General features: G+C 39.6%; 2 protein-coding genes across 3 annotated transcripts in view; one reads left to right on the forward strand and one right to left on the reverse strand.

The window, feature by feature from the left end:
* The window catches only part of gpr179 (G protein-coupled receptor 179), a 66,407-nt gene extending 62,257 nt beyond the window's left edge, over positions 1 to 4,150 (forward strand). The window contains exon 11 of the mRNA XM_047043894.1: positions 285 to 4,150. Within this exon, the coding sequence (XP_046899850.1) occupies positions 285 to 3,830 (3,546 nt within the window). The 3' untranslated portion in view covers positions 3,831 to 4,150. The remainder of the gene's footprint in view (positions 1 to 284) is intronic.
* A 29-nt stretch (positions 4,151 to 4,179) lies between these two features.
* The window catches only part of mrpl45 (mitochondrial ribosomal protein L45), a 48,401-nt gene continuing 38,425 nt past the window's right edge, over positions 4,180 to 14,155 (reverse strand). For both annotated transcript variants that reach the window (XM_047043895.1, XM_047043898.1), the window contains one exon: positions 4,180 to 5,029. In XM_047043895.1, coding sequence (XP_046899851.1) covers positions 4,931 to 5,029 — 99 coding nt within the window. In that variant the 3' untranslated portion in view covers positions 4,180 to 4,930. The remainder of the gene's footprint in view (positions 5,030 to 14,155) is intronic.

Here is a 14,155-nt window from a genome sequence, read left to right on the forward strand (position 1 = left end):
TATTAGTCCATATATATACACAAACATAAATGTTACAATAATTAGCATTATAAATGCCAATTTAAATGCCCTGTGTGTTTTTTTAATCAATATAAATTATAGAATAGACATGAATAATATGGTATGACCTGTGATTTCTCTACCCGTCCCTTTTCTTCCCTATTACTCATGTAATGAATTGGTCCTTCAACTAACTGTACTTGTAACTCATTATTCTCCTCTCCTCATTCATTCCAACATCCTCCCTGATTCCCATTCTTGCTTTTTTACTTTACATGCGCCAGGATGAATTGAAGAAATTATATGCCCAGTTGGAGGTCCACAAGACCAAAAAGATGACAACTAACAACCCTCATTTACAGAAGAAGCGCAGCTCTCGCCGTGGACTTAGCAGGTCAATCATAAAGCGAATCACCGAGATCCCAGAATCCCTGAGTAGGCAATGCAGCCGCGAAGACAAGGAGAAACCCTTCAATAGCAGAAGCCTTTCCCACACTGAATCATGTAAAAAGACGTTAGAAACCATGAGTGTGAATTACAAAGATGAATCAGTATGGCAGCTTTCACCAGTGCTGTGCAAATCCCAGAGTGAACATGACCATGTTAGGGACAAAGACCATTCATTGCATGACTCAATAATGTGGGCCAATTTAGCAAAAAGGGCATCCCAACGTTCTGAGACTGACTCATTAGACACAGCCCCATTGGTCTATAAGTCAGCAAGTGCTCACAACCTCACAGTAGACAGCAATCTCCTGTATCCTGATCACAACAAGCTCCATAAATCACTAAGTCTAACTTCCAGTAAGGCTCACAGTCTTGAGGACACGTTCCGGGTAGGCACAGATATCTTAAATATGCAGATTAAGTCCAAGCAGGAAGTCACAATAAAGGACCAAACTACAAGTGCTCTCCAGTCTCTGTCCTTTGATAAAGCAGAGATCTGTCCCTGGGAGCTGGAGGAACAACAGCCGACTGACAAGAGCGAGAGGCATGTTACCTATGCTTTGTCTCATAGCACTGAGTCAAAGAACCCAGACAGTTTATCGTCACCATTAGCACAACATATTTGCCCCTGGGATCATTTGGTACCCCCTCCTCTTGCATTGTGCACTACTGGTGAGCCATGCAAAGACAGGGATGATAGAGAATGTGAATATCCTGGGCCCCAGGGTCCTATATTGCGTAGTGCGTCAGGTTCTCTAATGTCAGACCAGGAAACAACTGCAAAGGAGCAACGGGTCTTCTCTTTCCGTACATCCACCCAAAAGTGGCTCTCTGTGAAAGCATTCATAGGATCTGTTGATGGAAGCCTCAAAGATAAAAACAGAAAGGATGAAAAAGTAAAGGACAGGACAGACAACTTGATTTCACTAAAAGGTCAGGACAGTTTAGGCGCAGGACAAAATCCTTGTAGCAACCCAAGTGTGGAGCGAAAGACGCATCAAAAAAGAAGCATGACAACAGACACAAAACCTTGTCTTGTGAAACAGGCTGCAGTCAGACTATCCTCAGGTGATTCCTCAGAAAGAAGTCCAAGGAGAATTGTGATTGTAAAGTCTGGTGTTTATCCTTTGGACTTAGAGGACATACAAAAGGATGGCATGTATGAAAACGTTTTTGTGTCCAGGCAAAACAGTACACACAGCACCAATGAAATGTCCAGAAAAGCTAGAACTCCTTTAATGCACAGAGTAGGTGGTAACAGAATTATGCCTACTATAGGTGTTTCCTTTGGGGATGTTTGCCCATTAGATGTCCCTGGTCCCTCCCATAAATCACCACAAAGAGCACAGAGTACAATAACAGATATTTGCCATTGGGAGGTGGAAGAAGCACAGCTATCTGAACGTGCCAGTTTGTGTCCATGGGAATCGCAAGAGGAGGTGGTGCTCAAGAGCCAGGACAGTGTCCGTGGTGATGTGTGTCCTTGGGAATCAACACCCACAAACACCTCATTCTGTCAACCGTCCCAGCAGAAATCTCAACTACTTAACCGAAGAGCCCAAACCATATGTCCTTGGGAAATCTCAGAAACAAACATCTCAGAAACATCAAAAACTAAAATGAGTCTACATTTGGAATGTCCTATGGATAAAAGTAAATGCCTCACAAAAGTTGATGATATGTATGAAAATGTCAGACCAAAAGAGAGTAAGAATTTACCTGAGATACCAGAAACACACAAGACTGTGAGAGTTAATGTCTGTCCGTGGGAATTAGAGAATATATCAACTGATTTGATTGAAAATGGTCAAACTAACAAAACAACACCACGTAAAACTGACCCAGAATTAACTGTATCTAATTTGGCAAAGCAGAAATCAGAAGCCAACCCATGGGATTTCCCTGAACCGCCTTGGGAAGAAGAGAGCCCAAAGTTATCCCTAACCAACCTAACAACCAAAGAATATTTTTCAAATGAGACACCAGCCCAAAAGACAGACATTTGTCTGTGGAAAACTGGAAACCAAGCCAAATCTCAAGAAAGACATCATGCCTGTGAAGTTATCTTTTTTCCTGAACCAAAAAGACACAACAACAGTCCAATAGATGTATGTCCATGGGAGCCTGGCAATACAGATAATCCAATTCAAACTGAAACTACGAAAGCAAATATTTGTAAGGAAACAGCAAAAAATAATACAGAGGGTGACACTGAATCAAATTGTCTGTGGGAAAGAGAGGATCTAGAAATGTCAAAAGAGAATACAAATAAATCTATAGAAACAGAGACTCAAAGTAGCACTGAGGTTCTCTCAAAAGGAGAAGAGAAGCCAGGAAAACAAGACAGTGCTCAAATACATGTTTGTCCTTGGGAAACTGATGTATTTGAAAAGACGGAGGAGAAACTAAGTGTCCATGTCGAATTGTGTCATAAGGAATTGTGTCAGAGTGGAAATGTTCATACTGAAAACTATAAAAGACAAGATTCACTTATTCAATCAAATGTATGTAATTTGGAAACAAACGTAATCAAAGGAAACACAAGAATGAAGAGACAAGAAAGTAACATTTGTCCATGGGAAACTGTAGAACCATTAAAGACAGCGGGGAGAGATGGGGTTCTGACAAAAACACAAAACAGCACTTGTGTAGAGGTTTGTCCATGGGATACTATGGAACTAGAGACGAGGCAGATTGATGTTTCTAATGACACCCAAAACATAAATAGACAGGACAGCACCCGAGTAGATGTTTGTCCTTGGGAAACCGAAAATCCAGAAACAAAAAGACAAAACAGCATCCGAGTAGACGTTTGTCCTTGGGAAACTGAAAATCCAGAAACAACAAAAAGACAAGACAGTGGTCGCGAATGTATATGTCCTTGGGAAACTGCGGAGCCAATAAGAGAATACAACACTCATGTAGACAGTTGTCTTGAGGAAACTACAAAAACCAAGACTATCAAAAGACAAGAAAGCACTAATACAGAACCAGGGACAAAGAATACAGACGTCTTCAGACAACCTGAACACATAAAACAAGACAGCAGTAAAGTAGATGTACGTTCATCCAAAATTGAAGAACCATCAGGATTCACAGAGGATGTCATACAAATCCAGGCCGCTTCTTCTATTGATGAGATAGACAATGGACAGCTTGCTGAAAGAATGCAAGAAGTGGTGGAGGCTAAAGCTAATATGTCCTTGACTCGGCGTGATGCTCTTTGCCCTTGGGAGATGGAAGAGACTAAACCCGGCTCAATTTCAGAGCATGATTGTGGCTCAGATGTTTTTACATGGGAGCCTGAGGACATTCAAGAAGATGAAGAGGATGACGATGCTGAGTGTGCTGCAGAGGCCTTTGTCTTCCCAGATGACTTGTAGACCAGTTAGTACTTGGTGACATCAAGTATGGTTTCTGAAGGGATGCAAATTAATGAAATAAATCAACACAGAAAGTGATTCCCTCATACCAGAAGATTACAATTAAGTTAGTGAAATGTGTTGGACCAACTACACTACTTACAGTGCTCCCTCTGCAACATGTAGTGCCAAACCTCGACACTCTCTCAGCCAACAAAGCAGGGTAGAAACCAAGTTCTCAATTATTTCCTACTTAATCCTTCTTAAAATAGTCTTTTATGTGTGTTTGAGTGATTCTATTACCATCTGAAACATTCCGTTAACCCCTCCTTGTGGGGTCCATTAGTTATTTCAAAGAGTACAAAGTGAGTGAGTGTTGCGAAACGATATTTAAATGTTTTGACACACAGGGAAAAAAACATCCATACCGCCAGTCCCAATTGGTTAACTTGAAAGCTTATACAGTTTTAAATGTTTAACAAATGATGTTATGGTGGCCCTATGTCCAACTTTATATCTTAACTATGAAATTTCAAGTTTACAGTGCATCAAAATGAATACTTGATCAATTACAAACCAACAAGAGTTTGTGACAACAATTTAAATATTACAAATAAATGTAACTTTACAAAAACACAATAAATATAAAATAGTGTTTATAATATAATTGACAATTCAAACTAACCATATTCCTTGAGTGCAAGATAAAAATGCTTATATATAATACAATACAAATAAAATTGTAGCTGTATTTGCTGTAGATCACATTTTGTGACATTTTTGCATGTTCTTGTGTTGTTGAATTGATGTGCTAAATAAATCCAATACCTATATCTTTTTTTTTAATGTAGACAGAGATACATGTGGGATATCAGTTAATTTTATATAATTTGGGATTGAAATATGATTTAAATACAGATTCACGCAAAATAAAAAAATGAAAAAGCAGTTGGGATCCTTTATTTTTGTATTCTTTGAATCAACATGTACTCATTGTATTATTGCAATAAAGAATATATGCAACATATTTAATTTTTTTAAATGTGTATACAATATAATCTCGGAAAACTATACAGCCATGTATATTAGAAGCCTACAGTAAGTAACTGTTCCCTTGTGGCCTACTTGTGCCACTGAATGGCCTTGGGCTTGGGAACTTCAAAGTTGAGGGTCTCAAATTCTTCACCTGGTTTAAGCTCAGGGCCAGGAATCATTACAGTCTGAAACAAAAAAGCAATGGACAAATGAATAATCTCACCACTGTACAGAACTATGACAAACTCATTAAAGACAAGAGGACAAGCGCGAATACTGCTAAGTGAGCAAGGTTTTTTATTATTAAAATTCAACAATAGAAAACCTTTCCATTTAAAGTGGACATTTGTGACAATCTGATGAAAAGGCACTGTTTTCGGCCAAGGTCATTTCTCAGTTTTTTTACAGATTATAAAAGCACTGATTGTAAGATTTCAAATGATGTGTCATATATTGAAGATTCTTATGTTTATTATATGTTTACTGTATGCAACTGCCCACCAAAGTAAATTCCTTGTTTATCTACACTTGTCAATTAAACTTTATTCTGATTGAAATCTTAAATTGTTTTAGAAGATACACCTATCAAGCGGAGCACCAGTCATTTGACCACAGTGAAGAGAAAAATAAATAAATAATATCTTCGCACTCGATCAAATCAGTGGGATAAAAAGTGTGCCCAACAATATCATTCCACTATATAGTTGTCGTTATTGTTTTGGTGTGGATCATGCTATTATTTAAACATTAGAAGCGCAGAGACTGTTTTACTAACTAGAAGCGTTGTTATGGGTCAAATGACAACCGAGTCTTCAGACAGAGACGTTGTTACTGACACGTTGTGGTCGCTAGAGAGTGCTTCTTGTACGGCGCAAAGGCACGGTCGGAAAATTAACGTGCCTTCGTCAATCTGTCATTTATTTCTGTATTGTTAGTCTGTATAGACGTATTAGATGGTACTTTCACAGCAATTGGGTACTTAATCAATGAAGTGAATTGCCAAGTACAAGTTCAAGACAAAATCAATGGATTTGTTATAGATCTATAAGGTCCAGGTGTCTGATACAAGTGTCAAGTTGAGCATCTCAGAAGACTGGACAAAGAATACAGGAATGAAGGGCAGTTAAACAGTATCACAATATGGGAGGTTTTACTCTCACAAGAAATGTTAGGGGGTGACATCAACATAGCCTTTGCAAGCACAGACAGAAAATGCCACATTCATGGTGCTGGAACGTGTTTGTTGAGGCTTTAGATAGGGCTCCTCGAAATGGATCTGGCGTTCCATGTTCTCATGAGCTAATATAGCAGAGTACAGTTCAAATATTGTTTATTATATTCAGAGCATTCTAAACAGTAGAAAAATAATCATTAGTTGTAATATTTAATTATTGTTAATTGATCAGTGGTTAAGAACAGACCTCTTCAGATGTCAATGCAGATGGAATTTTTGAACTGGGGGGGACTAAGCTGTCAGCAAATGATTCCAACTCAATTAGTTATTTTGTATAATATATATATGTATATATACTGAAGCTGCAATGAACATTAGTATGTCAATCACACACCAAAACCTCATGCCCTCTGCAAATGTTTTATTTAAATATTTGCTGATCTCAGCAGGATGTAAATTATTACAAATATAACAATGTGTATGAACATGGAAGTATAAACACTTAAACAGATTTACATAAATAAAAATACATTTTTGAATGTCAATTTTTTATGTAATTTTTTTTCTCTGCAAGTGGGGTGATTTCAGGTAATGTGGGAAACGTTTTGGTAGAGGCTTCAGTGAACGTACAAAATAACTGTTAAACTCTTCTGAAACCTGTTAAATGTGCCTAAAAACCCCTAAACAGCATACCCAAAGTAAATTGACTGCTGTTCTTGAACCATTTGGAGTAGATGCATGTAAATGGACTCTTTTGAAAGCTGACACTCTGAAGTTATGTTCCTTGTTGTCAGGACCCCTGTCAGTCCTACTGGTGTTGAGACATAGAAGCTTGAACACAGGGAAAGTGAAAGTTTCTATTTCCGCCTAGATTTTGTTTTGAAAACACAGGCCTGAAGAGGCCTAGAGGTGGTAGGTATTAGCTGGAAGACAGAATTGGACCACAGGTTGAAGCCTTACCCAATTCAGATCAAAAGTCAAACATGATACCACAATATATTCATATTTGACACATGTTTTTATAAGAGCACATCCAGGACCCTTCTCACCAAGGTCAAATTCTTAGGATAAAAAGGTATAATTGTTATCTCTAATGAAAGGTGGTACTTAGAACTATCATATATAACAGCTAAATCCCTCATTAGTATTACTGAAACACAAAAACTGAAGCATGAACACATTGGTGTATTGCTTTATCTGATTCCCAGGATTGGCACACAAAGAACACTGACATATTGCGCAATCAACTTTTATTTTGAAGGCTCCACAAAACCTGGCATATGGGGTATCGCCATTTACAGCTAGCGCTAAGCTACAAGGATAACTAGCTCATTTCAGAGCCAGTCGAAGACAGTTAGAAAAAATTGTGTAGAGGGGGCGGGGGCAGGGGGGGGCGGGACGCACAGACCTGGTTGGCTTTAGAGGGCTGTCAGCGGGGGCATGGACGCTCCTATAGGTTCATACAAGGTGTCGATCAAAACCTCTGAGTGTAGCGGCCATTTTAAGATTATCCCCGGGTTTCTACTCCACCCACATCATGTCCTATGATCGATTGTTTGTGGAAGACTGAAAAAATAATAATTGGCAAAGGAAGAATGAAGCAACAAGATCGTGGCTATGTGTGGATATAATTCACTGTTTGGACAATTACTCGACATAGTTAGATACTTTGGACCTTTGGGAATTACGCAGAAGAGGTTTTGATGGGTTGTGTGCATACCTGGAACATTCCGAAGTAATGGTAGGTAGGTAAAACTTTTTTCTCTGGCATTGTTGAAGGAAATGTTACCGGACAAAGACATTGACGGTACTTACTGTTGCGAGTTGAGCTTGAATTGGTTTATTTCAATAGAAGCACAAGAATCGTAGCTTTCCAATGATGTATCATTTGTGTAACCGTCTAAAAAAATATTTTTGGGAACTAAGTGCTTTCTCACTGAGGGAGGGGGGCGCAGCGTTTCTGGTTCACCGGCGAGACAAGGATCCAGAACAGGTTAACTCGCCCCAGTGGTGTTTCTGTAAGTCGTTTTAGGGCTTAGGAACATTTTCATGTTGGAATGAAATGGGAATACACAATATTTTAGAAGCTAAACACTTTCAAACATAACGTGACCCCCTCTCTCACTCAGGCAGCATTTTCAGGTAATGTGGGACAGCTTGTCTGGAAAAGTGGGACAGTCATTGTCTGTCAGCCTAGTCTGCTAATATAATAATAATTAGTTTATATTCAACAATGCTAGGTGCAAGGGTGTGGCAAGATTCATTTAGTTGTGGGGGTTGACTTCTACAATGGGCATAAAGTGTAACTGATGTAAACCTTAGTGATCTGCAGTCTATGTGCTAGCCAGCTTGTCCCGCTGCGTTAGCATTTTGTTGGACTAGCGTTAGCGGTCACGCTTACAAGTCTGAAAGCGCCGGTTCGATGACAGAGTAAGTTGTTATTTAGTTGGGAACTTAAGTGCAGTATGATGCATTGGTATTAATCATTTGAGAACTGTTTAATAAAATTACTTTTAAAGCATAAACACAGCATTACTAAATGTCCCATTTTACTAACAAGCATTGTTAGGGTTCCTCCGGTAGGAAGAAACCTATTGTTTATGTTAGTATTCTTATTCTTACATTTCTCCGCTAAATGGCCCAATAGCTCAAAAAGACCTGGACCCGATTTTTTCCAATTTGGCCCAATGATACAACAGGCCAGTCATTACTCCCAGACGGCTAGTGGCCCATGTGCGCTCATAGGTGGCGCTATAAAACACGCCCAAAGTCTATGTGATTTCCGCAGCGCGGAAAAAAGGCAAAGACTTGTGGGAAATAGTGCGGTTACAACAGCCGTGCGAGGGATTTCAGTTGTTGTGTTTGTTCATTTAGATGTTTGTAATATTATTGTTTATCAGTTAATATAATCTTGTTGGTCACCTTGATTGTGCATGTTGTGTATTTTAATAGGACCAGAGAGTCGGCTGCTGCACTGTCATAGGCTATTCTCACAAGGAGCTGAACATGAGCTCTGGCCTAGCCCAGTTGCCCACATGACTATTGTAAATTGTGCATTGACTGAGATTCTGGAAAGAGATAAACTCAAGAAGAGTTACAATATTTGCTGTTTTCCAGCAATCTTGAGGAAAATGTGTCAATAGTGGGAGGCATGTGTTTGGACTACCTAAACCTTCGGTACCCAGCATGCTGCATGTTGAGGCTCTCACTCACTTTAACCCTATTTCTATGGAAGCGTTCATCAAGCTTATAGATTCCTCGAAACCCACCAGCTGCCTTCTCGATCCCCTCCCTGCCAAACTTTTTTTTGTAGGGAGCTTCTCCCTATTATTGGACCACCCATGCTTAGTATTATTAATGAATCTATTGTAACTGGACAAGTCCCTGACGATTTCAAACAAGCTATTATTAAGCCCCTTCTTAAAAAACCAAACCTGGATCCAGGTTGTCTTAGCAATTACAGGCCAATTTCAAATTTGCCATTTCTCTCCAACATTTTTTAAAAAGCTGTGGCAAAACAGCTTACTGAGCACCTTTCCTCAAATCAGCTCTATGAACCTCTCCAGTCTGGATTTCGTCTTCACCACAGCACTGAAACTGCATTAGCCAAGGTAGTCAATGATCTATTATTAGCCTCTGACGCGGGCTCTAGCTCTGTCCTGGTTCTTCTAGACCTAAGTGCAGCTTTTGACACTGTGGATCATGAGATTCTCCTGGAACGTATGGAGAACTATGTTGGGATTTCTGGTACTTCACTTCAGTGGTTTAGATCGTATCTATCTTATAGATCACAATATGTCCACTATGATGGTTGCTCATCCAGGAGCTCCACTGTAAAATACGGAGTACCACAGGGTTCAGTTCTAGGCCCTCCCTTTTCACTCTATATGTTGCCTTTAGGAAACATAATTAGAAGTTTTGGGGTATATTTTCACTGTTATGCAGATGATACTCAGCTATACATGTCTATAAAGCCTGGAGAATTTCCTCATGCTATGGAAAAATGTGTTTCCGGGTTGAAAACTTGGATGACAGCAAATTTCCTTCTTCTTAATTCAGATAAAACCGAGGTTCAAATTTTTGGCCCAAAAAAACACCGAAATAATTTATCCAATCTGACATTAGACTTAGACGGCGTCAATGTATCTCAAAGCCAGCTGGTAAAAAATCTAGGAGTCACATTGGACCCAGACCTTTCGTTTGTGTACCATATTAAGCAAATCACCAGAACCGCATTTTTCCATCTACGTAATATTGCCAAAATACGAAAATTCCTCTCAAAGGATGATGCTGAAAAACTAATACATGCTTTATACGTCCCGATTGGACTACTGCAATGTGTTGTTCTCTGGCCTCCCAATTACCTACCTAAAAAATTTACAGCGGGTGCAAAATGCTGCTGCTAGACTATTGACTAAAACAAGAAAGTTTGATCATATAACATCTACTCTTATCTCTTTACACTGGCTCCCTATTCAAGCCAGAGCTGATTTCAAAGTTTTACTATTAACTTACAAATCTCTGCATGGATTGGCACCACTGTACCTCTCCGGTCTCCTTGCACCCTATTGCCCCGCTAGGACTCTAAGATCTCAAGATGCCGGCTATCTGGTAATACCCAAAGTTAAGAAAAAAACAGCTGGAGGTAGGGCGCTCTCATATAGAGCACCTCTTCTCTGGAACAAATTACCCATCTCAATTAAGGAGGCTGATACTGTTTCAACATTTAAAACTAGATTAAAAACGTTCTTGTTTAGTCAATTCTATGACTGTTAAAGGGAAGTATGTGTGTACTTTCTATGTAAACCTGGGGTGTGTGCTTGCCTATGTGTGTATCACATGTCACTTTTAAATTGTAATTATAGCTTATGTTCACATTGCCCATCTAGATGTTACAAATAAAGTAAACCTGTTACTGTATCTTGTTACTATTATAGTTTTTTTTTTTACTAGTTGGAGACAACGGGGGACTGGTTGTTTTCATCCTTATTCGTATATAAGTATAACCTATTTTAGAGTTCTTTCCCCTGGAACAGATTTCATGTTCCAACCGAGGGGGGCTGTCGCTGTTTTGGTGTGTGGGGCTGCATCAAATACCCTTTTTAGCTCTGTTAAATTGCTGCACTAGTCCACACTTGACCGGTGGGGATCTCATTCTATGATGACTGTAACTGTTAGCTGCTCCTGGCATTCTCTAATCCCTACTCTCCTCTCTCTGCCCCCCCCCCATACATTCCCTGTGGTGTGGGGGGTTTGAGCTGTCAGGACCTGCTTGGCTGTCGGTCTGCCAACGCTGGACCAGGTCGTCACCCGGAATCCAGTCTCCATGACGGCCAACAGCGAGTTTCCCGGTCCCATTCAACGTCTATAAAGGCGAACAATGGGTTTTGGTGTTTCAAAACCCATTGACAATGTATGACTATGTTTAGCTTGTGTTCTGCTCCTCTCTCCTACCAACCGTCTCTGGAGGAGGGGATCCCTCTCTGAATTGCTCCTCCCAAGGTTTCCTCCATTTTTTTCTCCCATTGGGAGTTTTTCTGGGAGTTTTTCCTTGTCTTCCTTGAGGGTTTAGGTTGGTTGAGGGGCAGTTCTATGGGCGCATGTGAAGCCCTCTGTGACATGCTTGCGTGTAAAAAGGGCTATACAAATAAATTTGATTTGACCTCATGTTGATGAAGAAAATTACGTCACCCTGCTGAAAATGATGGAGATGGGTTACATTTATGGAACTATCTAATTGAAAAGTGAATGTCTCAGTTATTCCTTATATTATACTCTAAGTTGTATTATGGGAAATGTGATGCTAAGCTCTGACTGAGTAAAAGCAATAGAAGTGTGAAACGTTGGTTTTAGCAAAGCAGGATAGGGAAGTACCACTCTAAGGAATGCAGAGGCCTAGCCGTAAAATAGAACGTACACATAGGGCCAAGCTGCAGGAAAACTCCTCCAAACCAAGTCTGAAACTGTCACCCAGGTCAGGCCTAGGTCTGTGTCTAGGGGTTTTCTATGTTTATAAAGCACAAGCATCCCATACCAACTAGAAGAAAGTCTAAGATGTGTGTGCACCCAACACGAGCCTGGACATGGTCAGATTTATGTAAGGACAGACATGCCAACGTGACACAACTTCTGTAATCAGAAACCCTAGTATAGGGGCCAATTGGGTGACAAAGCGTAGAAATGGTCATCAACAGAAAGGTACCAATAATGTGAGGATGCATAATGTATCTGTGACCAACAGTGTTGTACCAATAGCAAAAAATGACACAAAAAATAGGCAGAAAATACAGTATATAAGAGGACGTTTGGAGAGAACTTGCCAGTCTGCTCTTGGGAGCTTACTCACTTGGATACCTTTTTTTACCCTGTGTTGGAATAAACCTTTGCATCAATACTCTGAGTTTCAGTGCATCTGTTGGGACTTAGCCTAATTTTTGACTGGTTTGGACTTAGAATAATTTTCAACGTTGAGACTTCGTTTATTTTTCACTTGTCTACACTTGGAATAATTTTCAACCTTTGGACTTGGTTTATTTTTGACTTGTACGGACTTAGGATTTTCCTCACTTCGACACTCTGATTTATTTGCACTATACACGGGAACTGGAATAATTATTTACGACAATGTGGCTGCCACGGCATTTCTCCCTTGGCATGACCTTTGCTGGGAGAGAGGGAAACAGCATGGATGGAAGTTGTGTGTGGGCAGATGTGTCTTTGTATAGGGTGAAATGGAATAAGAAATGTAATACAAAATGGCTGAAAGGGTTGTATTTATGTAAATGTTAACATTGCCTCAATATCTTTGTGTCAATAAATACAATATCATTTTGACTGATGGTTTTTCAAACCTTATTGGGGTGTGCTTGCCTGTAGCAAACTGCTTTCAAATTAGCCATGTCCCCCTAAATTAATATCGAACTTATTTACGTTTTGGGGGGGCTTATTTTCAGTTAGCAGACGGTACTATTTGAATCGGAATTCCATCTGAAATACTGCCAGTGACAACGTTGTTACAGTAGCTTGTTTCAAAGGGGCTTTCTTGTTTCAAAGGGTGTTCTTAATGAATTATGCAATATGAGTAGGCTAAATGCTTGAAAATATCACTAGATGGGAAAACGGACCCACCTGCAACCGACGCAAGCAAGCACACCCTACAATTTCCCCAGAAATTGTACCCTCTCTAGTTGGCTTTGGCTTTTTCATTCTGAATTAGTACCATGTGTAATTTCATGCAATTTGACATTGAAATGTAGACAGTTTCTTAACCTTTGTCCCAAAGCTGACCAAAGGTAATACTATGCCCTTTCTATTCATAAAATCTCAACAGTTGGTGTGTGGCAGATAGGATAGAGAGACTGACTTGTAACCTTTTGCTCATGAGTTCAAATCCCCATTCAGCCTATTGTTGTTGGCCAAACATGAAGTTGTTTTGCTTCTACATTGTACATTTTTAAAATATTTTGCCATTTTGCGGAGGAACCCGCATTGCTGCCTGCAGCTATATTTTTACAATTTTTTGTGTGTGTTTCAATCAGTGGTTAAACCCCTTCAATATGCTGCAATAGTACTCATTGTAACTTAATTTAAATTCCTTTGCCAGCCTTATCATTGAGAAATATAATGTCATATGCCGCTGAACTTTCAATGCGTTTTTTCTGTAAAGAACTCTTGCCAAGCCAGATCACGCCTCCTCTGATGATGTCAGACAAATAAAAACCACTGCATAGTGACTAGAAGTGTGTCTTTACGAGTCAAGATCAGCTCTGGTGATTGGATGTCAGTTTTGCACATATTAAATCATCAAAATGCATAACTGTCCCACTTTACCTGAACTCACCCTATGACTTATCATTGAACATTTTTTCCAATCATAAACAAAATTTATTAAAAAAAAAAGAAGAAATAATTCCCTCTGCAGCCAAACAAATGTAGCCTAGTCTCTAGAAGCAGACTCAATAGGTCCCAAAAACCTCTCTCCTCCTTTCATTTCCCTGAAGATATTGCTGGGCAAAATCTTGTCTGTCCAGTTTGTCAAGTAGGCTACGTCTTGGAGAATATGGCACAGAGCAATGCCATTGAGCCTTTTTTGTGTCATGGTTGATCGTTGATTGTTTTCAATCTGCGAAACGCACTG

This window comes from Hypomesus transpacificus, chromosome 21, assembly GCF_021917145.1.
Source record: "Hypomesus transpacificus isolate Combined female chromosome 21, fHypTra1, whole genome shotgun sequence".
Classification (NCBI taxonomy): Eukaryota; Metazoa; Chordata; class Actinopteri; order Osmeriformes; family Osmeridae; genus Hypomesus; species Hypomesus transpacificus.